At 45.8% G+C, this 17,461-nt stretch overlaps 2 protein-coding genes across 4 annotated transcripts in view; one reads left to right on the top strand and one right to left on the bottom strand.

The window, feature by feature from the left end:
- The first annotated feature begins 519 nt into the window (after positions 1-519).
- LOC119396254 (elongation of very long chain fatty acids protein 5) lies at positions 520-1,406 on the top strand. The gene has a single exon (XM_037663378.2). The coding sequence runs from the start codon at positions 570-572 to the stop codon at positions 1,401-1,403; it is 834 nt and encodes a 277-aa protein (XP_037519306.1). The 5' UTR covers positions 520-569; the 3' UTR covers positions 1,404-1,406.
- Positions 1,407-10,973: 9,567 nt separating this feature from the next.
- Positions 10,974-17,461, bottom strand: part of LOC119396255 (uncharacterized) — a 44,716-nt gene continuing 38,228 nt past the window's right edge. For all 3 annotated transcript variants that reach the window (XM_037663379.2, XM_049417021.1, XM_049417020.1), the window contains 2 exons: positions 17,177-17,303; positions 10,974-12,518 (listed from right to left, as the gene is read on the bottom strand). In XM_037663379.2, the coding sequence (XP_037519307.1) occupies positions 12,477-12,518; positions 17,177-17,303 (169 nt within the window). In that variant the 3' untranslated portion in view covers positions 10,974-12,476. The remainder of the gene's footprint in view (positions 12,519-17,176; positions 17,304-17,461) is intronic.

Here is a 17,461-nt window from a genome sequence, read left to right on the forward strand (position 1 = left end):
CGGATCCACCCAAAGCGTGTCGATCGCGTTCATTTCCCTCTCGCCAGAGGTATTATATTAATGTCTACTACAACGCTCTCTTCGTGGGATGGTAAAGCCCTGACACGAGCGCCTGTTGTGTCAGGCCGAACACCCCCAACTAGGAGAGAGAAAAAGAAAATAAAAGGAAATAAATAACCGAGATACTGAAAAAATAAAAACGAAGGTCGCGCGTCAGTATAAAGATACGAACGCGAATCACGCACATCATTCTCTGGTCGCACGCCGTCCGCATGGCTTCTGCGTCGAGGAATCGCGTCATAAAAGCAGCCCCGTGAGGAAGTGCATACAATGCAGTGAGTTTCCCTGCGGGGAGAGTGGCTCCTTGATCCGGACACCTACTCCGGGCCCTGCACGTGCAGGAACAGCAGGTCGGCTCGACATTCCGCAAAGACTTCTCACTAGAAGGCGACTCTGTGAAGCAACGGCCCGCGGACCTTCACACGCCTCGCAGCGACCGCAGTCCCCAACAGGCTTCGCGGAAGACCTCACGTGCCGTCTCGCCAAGCTGCAGTCACACGCAAATCTACATGGCGGCGTCCGCATTAGCATCTCTGCGCGACCTGTACCGGCACGTGTGGTCCTTCCGCGACCCCAGGATAGAAGGATGGGGCGTGGTGACCGAGGGGCGCCTCATCATCCCGCTCCTGTTTGCCTACGTGTACCTGGCCAAGATCGGAGGCCCCCGATGGATGAAGAACCGCGAGCCGTACAAACTTCGGCGCGCGATCCTGACGTACAACGTTGCGACGGCGTTGGTAAACGCCTACTTCTTCTACCGGTACGCGAGAGTAACGTACTTCGGCGGCGGCTACAGCTTCTTCTGCCAAGGCATCAACAAGGGCGGGTACTCTATGGAGGTATTGGAGCTGAACTGGTGGTACGTGTACGTCCGTATTGCCGACTTCCTCGACACCTTCTTCTTCGTGGCCCGCAAGAAGTTCTCGCAGATATCGGCGCTCCACGTCATCCATCACTTCCTCGTGGTGCTCAGCGGTTGGGTGTGGCTGAACTTCGGCAACGAGGGCCAAGCACTGCTGGGACTGCTCATAAACCAGGCTGTGCACGTGATTATGTACACGTACTACTTCTTGGCGGCCCTCGGACCGGCGGTGCGACCTTACCTGTGGTGGAAGAAGTACCTGACCAGCCTCCAGATTGCGCAGTTCGTGTTCGTCGTTGTGCACTTTACTATTCCGATTTTCTACGACTGCGGCTATCCAAAGCCACTGGCAGCCTTTGGCGTCGCGCAGCTCCTGCTCGGACTCGCGTTGTTCATCAATTTCTACGTCCAGACGTACATCCGGAAAAAGGGGGCCAATAAGGACACGTCGTTGGCCAATGGTAAAGACAAACAAGGCTGAGAAAATGTGGAGGTCTAACTAGTCTGTCTTACAAGTTTTCGCTTTGCTGAGTTTTGGGACGTTAAACCCCAGATATTATTATTATTCGTTTTGCTGATATTTGTTCCTGATGAGCCCAGCCGCATTGTCCTAGACCATTCGGTATTGCGGAGGAATTCATCGGAAACTATATCTTGGGGTCTTGACTGCGATGCCAGCTGTAATAAGGAAGGGACTATCAGACGGTTAACGCAAACAGACACGCACGAACTGCGCACGAACTTTTTTAGTTAAAAGTGCGCCTTCATCATCTCCCATCCGCTCTCTATACATCATCAAGAAACGGCGACAGATTTCCGAGTTGAGATCTTGCTCAGCGCTCTGGAATACGGCCCGTGCCCTCATCTAACGTAGAGACACCATCGTTAAGACAATATTTGTGATATCATTGGAGCGAGCGTTGCTATTTCTTTGTTTTCTCTTTTTGATCGGCGTTGAAGCCGGAGTATGTGCTGTGCCATGAAGCTTCCTCGCTTATCTCGTTCCTATTACTGTTACTGCGATAGGAATTGTATGGACACTCCCGGTGCATTTTTACCGTCGGCGCTGCCGTGATGTTCCGTATAAAGTCCGTCTCAATAACATCCTCGCGCGTGCCATATGTTCTATGGACGAATGGAAACGTGCAAGGCCAGCCGACGATCACGGCTCAAGCACAATGGAAACACATTTCTTTCGTCGCGCGATAGGCCAACTAGGAGGTGGGGAGAGGCGGGGTGAACCGGGGGGTGATGCGTCGCACCGGTAGGAACTCCGTACTTTGATCAACCGGGCGCGGTCGCACGCGCCCCCATCTTGACAGGGATCAGAAGACGGCCCATACCTACGTGCGTGCTGCAGACAGCATGAAGGTCCCTTTGCTCGCCGCAGCAGCCAAATTTACTTACGCTGGCGTTTTGTTGAGTTACGCTAGGTTGGATGCTAAAATAATTATCTGCGAGTTAGCTGCTAGCCTTACTACGTATAGCACTTTTTGTTGCTATCGCATTCACTCCTGCACCCTTGTGGCGAAACTGTGAGTTTTTCTTCTCGAAGTTCGTGAGAAATTAGCGTCAGGAGGTTTGCTCGAAGTCATAAATGAATTCGTAAAGGGGAAAAATAAATTTAAAAAATAGCCACCTGTGTGCTTTGAACAGATTGGGGGAGTGTATAAGAAGGTTGGCAGAACGATAACGTCGCTCTAGACGTTATCATGCTCCTGCTTTATAGGGAGAGGGAGGATTATCCTTATAGAGCGGGAGAAAAAATAAACCGCGCAATGAACAAAAAAAAGAGGAAAGGGCAGATGATCGCGCTAACAACTTTTGGTTGTTAGTACTATTGTCTTACGCTATTGAAGGAAGTACCACTGACTATAACGGCGCCGGACCTTCCGCAAGTCCTGTACCTTGGGCTGATCTTGCTGTTCAGATTACTCATAATAATCAGCTGGCACAAACACGCTAACGCTCTGCATGTCCCCCTATTTTCGACCCAGGGTCTATTATTTTGATGCCTTTTCAAACTATGTGCGCTAGGATCGTTTCTGGTCGATTTGGGCAACTATACATAGATTTAAAGTAAGCATGCCTTCTTTCGCTTACGCCTAGACGAAGAGAAACCGGCATATTGTCCAAACAACCTTATTATTATCGAAGTGACGACGCGCGTCGGCACTTCATTCATGCGCCAGCGAGCTTTGATCGTGTCATACATTCGACGTAAAATAAATTGTGAACACTTCACCCACGTTATGTCTCAAATGTACAACTTCTTTAAATATTACACCCCTACGCATACTGCGGAAGCTCCAACCAAGGGCAAGTATTTCTAAAACTACATATTAAACGTTCATAACTTTTAAAATGAACACCAAAGGGAAGCGCTGTGGTCATGTAATACGGTGCATTACTCCTGATAGAGCTCTCCCTCTTATTTTTTTTTCTTCTTTTTGATGGAATAACGTTATTTTTTAATGGTCAATATAAAAGTGGTACATCTCCTTAATTAGTTTCGCGGTAAATTAGTGACAGCGACACCGCCGTTACGTCGCACATTCGACCCACTTTCGTCTCTTTGACACTTCAGTGTGCAAGTGAAACCTGCAAGCTTTTACGCGTATCGTATATTTGTGAATGCAATGCCATCCGTCCACCAGACGAGGATAGCGAAATGTGTGATATTAAGTGGAAAGCTGGTGCTGCAATTTCACAGTGTCGTGGCCAACTGTCTTTCGTTCTACGTCTTGCACTTCATAAAAATGTTTCACCTGATTTCTACTCATGTATAGTTTATTTCTCCCTTTGATGCCCCAAGGACACGCATTCAATTTTTGTTTGCTTCTAAGTGGCGAAGGCAAGCGATACCATCGCATGCTCTTGAGTCTTGTCAAACCTCGCGGCGTCATCTGCGCGAAGGTACATCGACTGCACGAGATCCTTCATTCCACGGCTGTGAAGCGTTGCGACTTGTTGCCACTAGTGTGCAAAAGCTTTGCGCAAGTTTAACGACGCACTGTCGAAGGGACTACCGATATAACAGAAAGCGAAGGTGCCAAACAATGGCAATGAAAGTCAATGAAAGCCCAATAAGAGACGTTCATTGTGATGCCGACATGCCATAGGAAAGAAGAAAGCACGTCTTTTCAGCGTGTTTTCACAACGCTTACGGTTTTGCCGTCGGTCTCATCTAGTGCGTAACACTATCGAGGTGCGAGGTCTGCACCACTATGTGGCGACGCTGTTGATCCATCGTGTATAGAGGCCTCCCGCCACGTCCTGGGCTACGGACGCCACGCTCCTCGCTTTATCACCTCCCGTCCAAACTTCCTTTTTCCCGATTCCAAGGCGCATGCGCCCCTCCCCTAGCGGACATGTCGCGAAACGCCTCTTGATCACGAAGGCTTTCGTTCTGGAGATAGCGGTTGCCCCGGCCCCCACCAAACCCAACTAAAACGGCAAAGAGTAGCGCAGGAAGGTAGAAAAGGCACATTCTCATATTTTCTGTTGCTAGAAACCGGCGGTGCCTCATCCGACGACCTAGCGCCGACACATTTCAACACTTCTTCTTTTCCTTTCCGGGTTCTTGATTCTCACATTCTTTCATTTCTAACTTTTTTTGTTTACCTTTTTGGAGTACTTGTTTGTTCGTGTTATCTCTTACACCTGATTCATGGACTCCACTGTGAACACTTACCAGAACTGTAGACCTTTACATCATTAAATTCTGAGGCCACGACGTTTGAGGCGTCGTTGTCATTGACGTCATCCTTGTCACACGGTCGTTTACAGTCCTGCCATACGTCGCCCTTGCGTGGTAAAGGAGGCGTATAGGCTAAGGTCATTCGGCATTTAAGACCCTAAGTTTTTTTTGGTCACGCCCACTCACCCCTTCACTTCCTGTTTTCACAATTAAGGATTTCTTTGTATAAGGATGCTTTCTCAGCAGCAGCACTCGAATATCGCCGCCAAGCAGAATGCCAATATGTTTAGCCTTCATATCTGTCACAACCTCTGCCTTTGAAGTTTCAGGTTTTGCTGAAGCCCTTCTGGCCGGGGTGAAACATTATGAAATGCATTAAAAAAACCCGCGGAGCCCAACACACCTACCAAAGCATAAATTTAATAGAAATAAAAAGCTTCGGCTTTCTTTTTAATGAAAACGTTGAAGCATCTTTTTCTGTTAAATCTATACTTTCGTTGGTGTATGTAGCACCAGGTTTTTTTCTGCTTCTCCCTATCTCTGTTTCAACGCGATAAAGTTAAGGAGCTCGTTTCGCAGAAATCCGGCGTCAGCGTCGGTGACGGCGTCGTTGGTTGTGAGCGAAAAATAATCTTGTCCGTGAACGAAAAATTGAGAAACATACTAAAAAATTAAATAATAATAAAAATATTCGGGCTCGAGGAAGAATCGAACCAAAGCCGTCTGCATGGCAAACAGGTGTTCTACCTATGTTACTTCTTGAAACTGCTCGGGGAAAAAAACGCTATATGAATGTCATCTATAGTTGAAGGAGTCTCCTTAACGAATGTGATTTGCGCAACGATTGGGTGTTTGAAAGGCCCACCCATCACAAACCACTCGGACATATTTAATCATCATCAGCAGCAAAAGCATCAACAAGTGAGCAGCTGCGTAGGTGCGAGTATTGCCTGACGGACGCGTAGTGGGCCCTTCGCCGATTCGCAAAAGTAATCATTATGGCGTAGTGGGCACTTAACAACTGTACTTAGAGTAGGCATTCTAGGATACCTTGAAAGGGCCAATGTTACGCGCACAGTCGTTCGTTCGTTTCCTTTCGGCACGGTTGGGGTATGCACCGAGAACCGAAGCTAGGCTAGCAATTGAGAAGACGATGCGCACGGGGCCCGATTATGATGTCGCGTTCTACTCTTGAAGCCGAAGCTCAAGCGTCCTCCAAGTTTCTTACGTACTTATTAGGCAGATGAACACTTGCTTCGTGTTTTCGGCGATAAGAAGAAGGTCCGTCTCCCGTCAGTAGGAGTGGCTGCACATTTGCTCATTCGAAATGTTTCTTTCAAAGTTTAAAGAATTGCTTCAGGCAATACATATATCGTACTGCCGCCCGAGAGAACGCAAACTGATCTCGTATCTGGTTTCACGAAGAGTGACAGTATGAAGTGCCGTCGCTCGAAAACTTCAAGGAAGTTGCACTTGGAACTTCAATCAGTCTTTTTCCTCGCCGCGAAAAGGAAAGCTAAATTTGGCATGGAATGCACGACAACGCCTACGAGGCGGCGTTGCCTCCCGGGCTTCTTTTTCTCGCGTCAAGGCCGGGCGTCAATTGTTCGGTGCTTCGGGATGACGTCTCTCCATTGCTCGTTGCGGGACTTGTGACTTTGGCACCTCCATACGCTTCATCATTATAATGAACCTAAAAATAAAGGGGCCTGCGGGAGCTTCTCGAGCTCAGGAGAGAGAGAGAGAGAGAGAGAGAGAGAAATGATTTTGCGGGCAGGTCAGGAGATTACATAATGGCCAAGCCGTCTAGTAGGTCGAGTTTTTAAGCGAAGCTTTTGTCATTTACAGATTTCGGTGGCGGCAGTGGCATAGTTCGCGAAAAACCTGGCGCCGGCGAGTGTACAGAAATGCGTGTGTACACAAATGCGGCCCCCGCAGGTGCGCCGGCCACATGCATATCTGTGTGCGCCGTTTTCCAATAAGTGATGCTCTCTCTATCGCGGGCTTGTCCGCAATCAGCTGCTTCTGATATGGCAACCTGGTCTCTTATCGAGGTCGCTTGTCATTTTACGCTGCCACATTTCATTGTTGCCACGCATGACCGTCGTTGTTGCCTGTGCCAACACAAGTGTTGCGCCGCTAAGCACGCTAAGGCCCATTTCCCGGCATGGAGGAAGGAAAAAAGTTAGGAGAGAGTATTGCGCAATAAGAAAGAATGAAAGAAGGAAAGAACGAAAAATAGTATGTCAGGCACGCACACGCCAAGCTTCGCTTGCCCCCATTTTCCCGATAGGGGTAGGGCTCCTAAACGTGTGTGTGTGTGTGTGTGTGTGTGTGTGTGTGTGTGTGTGTGTGTGTGTGTGTGTGTGTGTGAGAGAGAGAGAGAGAGAGAGAGAGAGAGAGAGAGAGAGAGAGAGAGAGAGAGAGAGAGCGCGCGCGCGCGCGCGCGCAACTCCGGAAGCCTTTAACCCATTTCCTGTACGACTAGAAATGAGGAGACAGAGAGAGAGAGAATAAATGTTTATTTTAGGTTTTGTGGTTATGGTGGGTGGTGCCCCTACTGGCTACAGCAACTCGCCGGGCCTGATCAAGGGTCGCCAGATGGCTTCCAAATTTCAGTTCCGCGAGCCGCACCTCCCACGACCAGCCCAGTGGAATGTTGTCTACCAGAGGCGAGATGGCAGCCTCCAGGTGTAGTGCACTGATATTTGATGTGCTCCAATGTCGGTGTTGCTTCGCACCACGGGCGTTTGTTGCTGTAACTGTGAAGGTACATCCTGTGTAACCTATGTAAATGTGGGCAAGTGTTCAGTTGCCGGCGGCGCTGTCCCATACTTGTCTCCTGTTTAGGTTATGGTGAGAGGGGTGGGGGCAGGGAGGTGTTTTGGGAGTTTCTGACCAACGTTTATCGAACTTGTTGGTTCTGAACCTCCCCCCTCCCATCTAACTTTTTTGTTACATACGCGCGCACATACACACGAACAGACATAACGGGGGGTCGACCCCGCTCCTTCCGAAAAAAACTTCTGGCCACGCCCCTGCACAAGGCTTTGTAAGAGTAAAGTGGCCGGGAAGATGGTAGCGTATCTCCCCTCTTCCAATCTGCATGCCCAGCAGAACGTCACTAGCAGGCTGCACTCCTCGTACGTGGTGCACAGCAGGGGGGGGGGGGGGTTGCAGCCATCTTGGTGGCAAACCGGTCACGTGCCCCTCCCGAACTTTTTGTTTAGCGTGGACTACCTAACATAAAACAACCCTCGAGAACACTCCCACACGCACAATTTCGCGGTGCATCTCCCGAAAGCTCTCCTAAAGGGCGTGAATCTGCAGAGACCTAAGAATCTGCGGATTCACAGGTTTCTAGCCCGTAAAAGCGGTACCCAGCTCCCACGTGTCTGGGATTCTCCGGTCCCCCGTGCAATATTGCTGCAACTGATTTGGATACGGTAGCTATAAATTTGCAGAGCAGTATTCTCCGTATCCACAGATGCGTCCACAAAAACAGAAACGACAGTCAAGCAAGGAAAAGAAGCCTACAGAAAGAAAGCTGTTTCTCAATGCAGCCACGAGCTTCGTAACGGCTCGCGCATAATCCTCACAAGACCCGACGCTCCACACGTCATCTCTGCGGGGTATAACGGCACGCTGCAGGAAAGAGTGTCACATAAGATGGAGATGACGAATGACCCTGCGGAGTGCGAAACGCATTTATCATCGACGCCTGTGCGCCCAGAGATCAACGATAGATCCGAGGAAACAAGCGTCATTACTCTTCGGCCCGTTTATTCTAGTTCTCTGGTCTACAAACACTGAAGTCTGTATCTGACGGCTTAATAAAGGAATAGCATCACTGAGAAATCTAACCTCTAAAACTGGGCCATCATGACGCATAAATTCATAAAACTACCGGTTATCGCGCGATATATCCCCGTCTAACTGCACATATTAAAAGTGCGGGGACACCATGACAAATTACTGTACACAAGGCACCATGTTATAGCCACCGAGGGCCACACCTAAAGCCACGTGCCCTCTTGTGATCGAGCTCCTCTATATATAGTTCTAGAAGGCCACACTCGATCTTCTAGGTCACTGTGACATTGCGGCATTTATACTTGCTGGAGGTTTTTACAAGAGCGGGCACAGCGTGGTACATAGCGATTGAGAAAATAAAAGAAAATCAGGCAAATCCAAGGCATGCTTTGAAGATGCCTAGGTGTTGACATAATGTTTTTCAAGTTTTATGAAGACATCTTTTATTCTGCGGAACAGATGGATTTACACAACTCTGGCAATTAGAAAGATTATGCCATAAGCATATTGCCTTGTATGTGCCCTCGGAGCACATAAAAGCTTCGCATATTATAATGCATATATAATAAGGGAATATCGATATGTACGCTAATGTTAGGTTTACTCACCATTTTGCAAGATGTTCACGTGGTTGATTTGCAGCCTTTATCTAATACCTAAAATGTGTACAGCTGTACTCTGCACTTTCTAAAAGTTCAATGAATCACTTGTGCAGGCAGGAGGCCCGAAAATATTGAAGAAGCTTAATCTTGCTGCGCATGTGTACATGTTCAAGTTATCTGATCTTGCTGTGTTGCCATAATTCTAGTAACTGAATATGTAAGGTAAAGTATATCTAATAGCATATGCTGCGAAGATAACATTCCCTGCTGGTGTTCCATCAAACACACACGCGCTGATGCCAAGTTATCTACATGTTGCACATACAACATGCCTGTGATGTATGCCATATGCAAGGAAGCGCCATCTGTAGAATGTGGAAAGTGCGGTAAAATGATTATACAGTATCCTTCATGTGGACCAGTGTTGCGGAATGGGCGCCTCCATTCCATTCCAATTCCATTCCGGGGAATTAGAACTTGCCGCAACTCCATTCCTTTCAATTCCTCAGAACGAAAAAACTTAGCCCATTCCCACTCCGGGAATGGCCGGGCAGTTCAATTCCATTCCTGTAATTCCTCAACATAGGAAAGGCATCTTGATAGTTTTATCGAGTTAAGAATGAACGCCCCATAAAGCTGATGTCATCAGATGCATTAAGAACTGCAAAAGTACGCCAAACACGTTACCAAGGTCGAGGGATAGTAGCTTGGTGACATATCTCGTTTTAAATGCGAATGTATTTCTTAGTCGGGCTACGTCAGGCGTCCGGCGTTGTCCGCGCGCCGGCAGGTGTTATCTCTCCGCTCTCACTCCCTCTCCCATAGCAACAGCTGCGTGCGCGCGCGCTTATCCTCGCCCCTAGCAACTGGAGCATGTGGTGCGAGAGAGTGTAGGAGAGGGTAGGTGCAGTGCTTCGCCGCTCCTCTCGCCGTTCGCTCTCACTCCTCCCTGCGCCCCACTCTCCCGTCCTCTCGCGCCTCACTCTCGACCGTTCGCTGGCTGGGCGCCTCTCAAGAACGTCCGGAAATGTGCTCGAGACGCCGCTGTGAAACGCCAACGGCGACCACAAGGCTGAGATTATGGCCGTCAGGTGCAATGGCAACACAAACAGGTGCTGATGAATGTGTAAATAAATGGTTACGGTACAAATCCTCGTCTCGTCATTAATTTACGCCATTAAAATTACTACGGCATGTACTCTCGGTGCAAGAAATGCATTCGCATTTCCTCACGATTCCCTTCGGGGAGGTGGGTGCATTTTTTTTTTTTTTGCTTCTGTCGCCGTCGGCGACAGAAGCAAAACCAAAGTGAAGGGTGGGGATACAGCAGGCGGCTGGGGCGCCGCCGAGGGAAAAGACAAATCACAAGGCGTAAGGGGGGGGGGGGGTTGTATGCCGACGCCGTAGTTCCGCACGACGGATACCAACGGCACAGAGCCGCGGTTACGCGAAGAATAGAGAAACTTTTGAGCAGCAAAGTCTATATAAGGACAGAATTGTAGTAGGCGCGTTGTTTATAAATGCACCGTGCTTGTAATCAGCCAAGCCGTTTTAAAAATACTGCTTTATCGTTAAATTTGAGGCTCTGACTTACTAATGTTTGATGTATGAAAAACAGCGCGTAGACGAAAACGCGCTCTATTTTCGGAAAAAGACGTAATTCCATTCCCATTCCCTTCCGTGCAAAAGGCACTTCATTCCGCTCCCATTCCATTCCTCCAAGCGCTGTCTCCATTCCATTCCGCGGTCGCGAAAATGTGGAATGATTCCGGAGTCATTCCAATTCCGGAGTGGCAACTCCGCAACACTGCTGTCCGATGGACATCAGGGAACGTCATTACAGTCACAAGAACGTCACATCACTGTTGACTGAAAAGAACTATGCTTCTTGCTCATCTGTAAGAACAGGTGGCTAAGTAATTGAAGAGGTAAAGTAAAAAGCTAAAACAATTATTTATTCAGTGAAGCTCACACATAAGCACTATTCACAAGCTAAACCGTGCATATAAGAACATTTGTTGTAACAAAAATGTGCGGCAGTGCTGTGCGTAGAAACAGTGCGCTCAATAAGCTGCTCCAACTGCTGGTGCCATAAGGACATCTCCAACAGAGGCCCAAGATAACTGATGAGTAAAAACGTAAGTTGTGCTACAGCGGCTGCAAAGAACGAAAGATGTATGCGACTGCTCTGCCTGTTGAAAGACCCACAAGACAGAAGCACTTTGCTTCCCATTTCTTTTCTTTGTTGACATAGAAGTAGACAAACGTATATGTGCGTGGTAGAGGAACTATTAAAAAAACACTTGGCAATTTGTATTTAAACCATCATCCCTTGAGCACATCATCAAGTGCATAGAAAGAAAGTGCTTGATTTGATGCATCAGGCTTCTTTGCATAGGCAAAAAAATATATACTGCCAAGGCCTTCCTGTAAGAACCGAGCTGTAATGAGTTGTGACATAATGCTTAGGTGTTCAGTTAAGCATTGCAAATGTGGCTGTACTGGCTGTACATATGGTATATCAATTGGGAGCCAGGATCATATACCTTCAAAAATTATTCTTGAGAACAGGCATAATAAAATCAAAGCAAATAAAATCAAAGAATTTTTCAATGCCAGGTGGACACAGGTCTTCTGAAAACCATAATAAATAAAGATAATGCGGGTACAAACAAAAAGCATAGCTACAGAACTAAAGAATGCTTCATGCACGCTCCACTGGTATGCGAAGTCGTTTTTTGTTTTGTTTGCTAAAAGAAAAACTATAGAACAAAAGATACAACAATGTTTGAGTGCACAGCATTCAAGCCATGCAGTACATCTCACTGCTTAGGAAGCACACTGCGCTCCTGACAGCAACAGCATACTGTCCTTTAACTGCTCATTGAGCATGTACAACAACTGCATTGAACCAGTCCAAACGTCTGCACAACATGCAGAATAATGAGAAGGGTTAATTCAATGTAGTGTTAATCATGCATCATCCTTTAACTATTCCCACCCATTACAGCAATGTTAATCAGAACAGTGTACGACATGAAAATTTAGAAAGCATAGACCAGTCTCTCCATTATGAAGAGAGCTCGGCCGGAATTTGTGACATTCGTTCCAGAAAAGCTGGCAGAGCTTTCAAGTTGCCTTCAAGTAATTACTAAAGGCGAGATTCCTTTTATCTCTAGCTCTCGTATGTGTTAGAACAATTGCGCATACATATTTATTCCATTTCGGTCAGCAAAAGTTGTTAGTAGTGATGGTGGTTTCAGAACCACACGAGATGTCCCTGCAGTGGTTTTAATGAGGCGTCTCGTGGTGTCTTGTACAAGGGTCGGCACAAAATTTTTTTTTACTTTTGTTTTTGTCAGTTGCTAGTATCACAGTCTGTATTGCTCGTCTATACTATACACAGGTGCTCTTTGGCGGAATGTGGAACATGTGACAATCATTTCTTCGAGTGAACTTCGCTCATCAGCTTCTCGTAATGCTGCAAAAGGAAGAAATAAGGTTGCACAGTCATGTTAAAACTCGGATTGCACTCACGAGAGTTGACAGCGAGTCAAAACACAATAGGCAATGATTTCAAATGAAGTCCCTTCCTTAAACAAGGCTTCCAAAATTCACGGGAAACAATGAAGAAACAATAGCACACAATTCGTTTTTGGGCAGTGAGTCCTTGAAGTGTTCTTGGCTTACGCTGAATTCCAATCGCAGATGCGGACCAACTTTTTCTGCTCTTTTTGGAACAAGTTCGTTCTAATGGCAAAAAGATGGCAAGAATCGCACGTTCTGAAGAGAGAGTTGGAGCAGATTCAGAGCAGGAGTCATTCCGTGGAGCAAGAAAAGTTGTTCCACGAAAATTGGCAAAGTGTGCCAGAACTCTGCGCGACTCATTTCCTTTAGCCGTCCTCTGACACATTGACCCGCATGGTAGCATAGTGGTTGATGTGATTTTTTTGTGGTAATGGCTGACAATATAAATGACTTAGTACAATGAACAGTATTGGTTCTGCTACCTGACTGCACCATTCTGCTTTGATTTTCTTCTAACGAGAGGGCCAATTCCGGAAATCAGAGCCGAATGGTGTAAAAAGTGAAGGCTGTGGAACAAACCATGTAAAGTCTACGTATGTGCCTTGTAAGTGTGGGGTTGTCTACCAGATCCCTCTTACACAGGGGAATTCGTACGTGAAGCAAACCAGCAGATGCCCAAATGTACATTTAAAGGAGCATAGTCAGTCACTGAACAAATCGGATGCTTCGCATCTCGCAACGTACTGCGGCACGTGCGGTTGTTCTCCAGTGTTCGTAGATGCGAAGGTCTGGTCATCACACAAATGCAAGATTACTCGAGAGGTGATTGAAGCTTTACACATCAAAAGAATGGGAGACGCATGAATCAGTCAGGCATCGTTGTCACTGACGGACAAACAGTTTGCTATTCTGTTTGGCACGGGTTCTGTGAGGTGGTGCTTACATTATTGACTAGATTACCCGTTTTGCTTTTGCGTACTTTTGTCTTGTTTTTGCTTTATTCTGCTTGTTTTCTTGGACGTTCTTTTCAAATAAATTTTCAAGTTGCGAGTCAGCGCTCGTCCTGTGCGTTCATACCTTCCGAGTCTAGATCTTTTTGCACTGTTTCGAGAATGCATTTGTACCAACTAGCCCAACTTTCTATCCTGTTGCAGAGTTGGTTGGCTGCTCTAAATTTGCCCTTGTAATTCAGCATTAGTGTCCAGATTTGTATTGTGCATTTATCGGAACAAAAACAGAATAAAGAATATTTGACTAGGCATATATGTCCAATCGTACCTGATGTGAGTGATGAAATTTTGTTTTGCTATAGCACAGCTCAGTTTGAGCATGAAGGAAAGAGAATATAGCAAAGAAGAAAATGACAGGCAACAAGATGAGCACTAACCAAAACAACATTATAATGCAGCAACTTGCCCAATCTGCAGTACTTGTGAGTGATGGAGGAGGACTTTAGTACTTTCGAGCAGCTTATGGAACAGGAAACCTTTCGATTTTAAACGAAGCTAAAGTGGGTGCTTGGACAGGTTGGTGCGACATACCAGAACTTCGAAACAGTGCAAGAGACAGGAACCAGTAAAAGAGGAATACAGACAACAGCGCTAAATTCTAGTGTTTCAAATTTTAAAGGGACACTAAAAGCAAATATTAAGTTGACCTGGATTGTTGAAATAGCATTCCACAAACCTCGCAGTGCTCGTTTTGTGCAAAAGAAATGCTTAGTTTCAAAGTAAACCACATTCGAGCAGTCCACACATTGTTAGCCCAATTCAAACTGCCCACCTCTCAGAGAGGCCTTCTGACCTAGCCTTTGCCATGCCTGCCAGCCTTTAAGTGCCCCAAAACTAGCGCTGCGATGCTGCGAAGCACAGCCCGACAAAAATGGAACTTCCGTCATTCTCAAGGGTAACATCAAGAAATCCTTTCTTCCGTGAATCAGACCAAAATGCAGAAGTTGTGTTTTATTTAACCTTGTAATGCACTGAAATGTTCTTTTTTTTATCATGGGTGGGTTGAGCAATTGTGATTAACTGTACTGAGGGCCTACTACGTCATCGGGCTTGTGTTCCAGAACGTCTCACTGGTGGCGCAAATCATGTCCTCCATTTATTTTAATATCTGGATTACTAAAGCACTGCTGTGCATAATATTGACGTTTTAACATTTTTTATACATTGACCTTTGACTTCCACATGAAATGTTATTTGCCTTGAGTGTCCCTTTAAATAAAGAAAACATAGCTGGGAGCAAAAACTCCTTGCTCACACACGCTGTAGATGCAAGGCAGCAAACTCTGCATGTGCTTATTATGACAGATAAACCTCCATACTTAAAAAAAAAATACTTGCTTTTGTTGTTTATCACGTAACACACTGAACAATTACTAAAAACACAAAATGAACCCATTTAACACCCAATCAAAATGTTCAGAATGCCATAGTTTTACTTAAATGAACATTAGCATAGTTGAGTACTTTATTTAATGTCACAGTAATGTATCATATGAGCCTATGAACTGAATTAAGTTACCATAAACTAAAATATAAACTGAAATTGAGCAGCCATTCCCCTCAGTGATGGTGAATGACCAGCGAAGCTGTTTAGCACACAACACAGAGGTGACACAAAATTTGGATCCTTAGCCGATCACATACACTGCACAAAATCCGAAATGCCTGTCCAGAAAGTCCTTATTGAATTTAGCATACATGTACTCCTTTAAAGTTTTGCATTTGAACAGCATGCGTCTTCTTGCTGCATGCACTTGGTATTTCATGCACATCTACAGGAGCCATTTGAGCAGCAAGTGCATTTTTTCTGCATTCTCTGTCTCGTGACATGAGTCACCTTATCCAGTTCGCTGCATGTTATTAATGTTTCATGCCCAATCTTAACTGCCGTTTGCTGCCCGTGTGTTCCCTTCCTTTTCAGTGGACCAGTGGCGAGTAGCGGAGTTTGGTCACTTTCTGTGGCACATAGTATGTTTTTGCCTATGAATGACTTCGTAATTTTTAGTAGACCTGCAGTCAGTAGTGCGGTTTGCCCAATTTCTGTGGCACACACCAGCACTAGGAGTTTTTGCACACACACAGACACACCCTAGCCATATAAATCTGCTACAGTCACATAGAAAGCTTAATTCAATTTCAGCAGTTACATAAAATGTATATAAAATGGCAATTAAAATTAACAGCTTAGTGAGGTAGTAGCTCAGCTGGTAGAGCTCAACAGCTAATGTCAAGACAGAACAGAATAGCTGCGTTATGAAGACACTACTACTCATGGACACACTAACGCTTCAATGTTACTTATGCAAACCCCATGCATTAACTCATGCTGCGTGGAAACCACTGCATGTCACGAAGCAAGCAAACACACGTGGTATTTAGCTGTGCTCTTGTAATGATGCGTCACTACAATCATGTTTACAAAACGCTATGCACACGAGATATAAACACGAGCTACTACACAATTGTAGAAGCCTTTACATTGCTTTTACAGGAGCTTTTACAATTGCTTTCACACAGGCAAAAGCAATTGTGTAAACAGAAAATATAGCGTGCCATGAAATCGCTCAGTAAGGTATGTCAGTAACCAATGTATACACCGCAAAGCGTTAATAAACAAAGTGGCAAATGGTCAACAGCAATATGTTGCAAAACATTAGAAGACAAAACATAAAAGAGAGTCAGAGAAATTCTAGCTGAAGCTTGCAGATCTTATGTTTTCATTTCCCAAAAGCCTGTTGACATTTAGTAGTAGATGACAAACGAATATGCATTTATGCTTTGAAAAAGCCACTACGGTTCAAGGTCAGGCATGCAGGAGCCTACACGTCAGTTAACTTTGTGTACTACTTCCGTGCCGTTACTAAGGCAAACACTCTGATGCGACCACCAAGGAGACAAGAAAACTGGCACTGCTACAGGTGACACAGCGACGCTGCAGTCCCCCTAAGCAACACAAGCAAAGATTTAAAAGTGGCTTGGCTTGGTTACTTAGACAACATCCTAGAGTGTTAGTTTAGAAACTACCATTAAAATACAGCCTGTAGTGTGGGTGTGTGGCTTGGGCTACTCATGCACTCATGCATGTATGTCAACTACAGTTCACCCTAAGTCTAGATAATAATATGCCACCGCTCGTATACGAGATTGATCTTAATTAAAACAGAAAGGGTAAACTACAAGCAGAACTTGTAACGAGTTGGTTAATGGTGGAATGGTATAAGGTGCAAAAACTGACAAAATGAAATTCTGAGGTTTTATGTGCCAAAACTATAAAAATGATTATGGGTAAACTGTAGTGGACTCACGATTAATGTTTACCACTTCGGGTTGTTTAATGTGCACCTCAGTCTAAGTACACGGGCACTTTTGCATTTCACTCCCATCAAAGTGCAGCCGCCATGGCTGGGAATCGAGCTCGTGTCCTCATTTTTACAATAGTCCGAAAGGAACCAGTCCTCTTTGTGCGCAATGGAGACACTGACACCTGCCAATAATGTGCAGGTTTCAATGTTCTGACATGATTCTACTCATCCCTCACTCTAACAGTCTGCATGAGTTTCCAGATACACTAATGGACCATTCTGTACAATTTTCTACAAACCTTGAGTATGGTCATGTCACAGGTTGTGAGCTGCTTCTGCTTGGCAAACGCCTTGGACTCCGTTTTCCGGGCACTGGTCGTCAACTGGACCCACGTGTGAGCCACATACTCAACGTCTGCCAGCACGCTGGATGCGAACAAAAATTTCAAAAATAAAAAGAGCACATTCATTTTTCACATTGTATTCCCACCAGTAAACAAATTAGTATATGTGGTTTAGTGTCTGAAAGCAGTAGGACTGTGGGCTACAAAGGAAGTTGGACTTAACTACAGCAGATTAACCTT

Source organism: Rhipicephalus sanguineus, chromosome 6 (genome assembly GCF_013339695.2).
Source record: "Rhipicephalus sanguineus isolate Rsan-2018 chromosome 6, BIME_Rsan_1.4, whole genome shotgun sequence".
Lineage (NCBI taxonomy): Eukaryota > Metazoa > Arthropoda > Arachnida > Ixodida > Ixodidae > Rhipicephalus > Rhipicephalus sanguineus.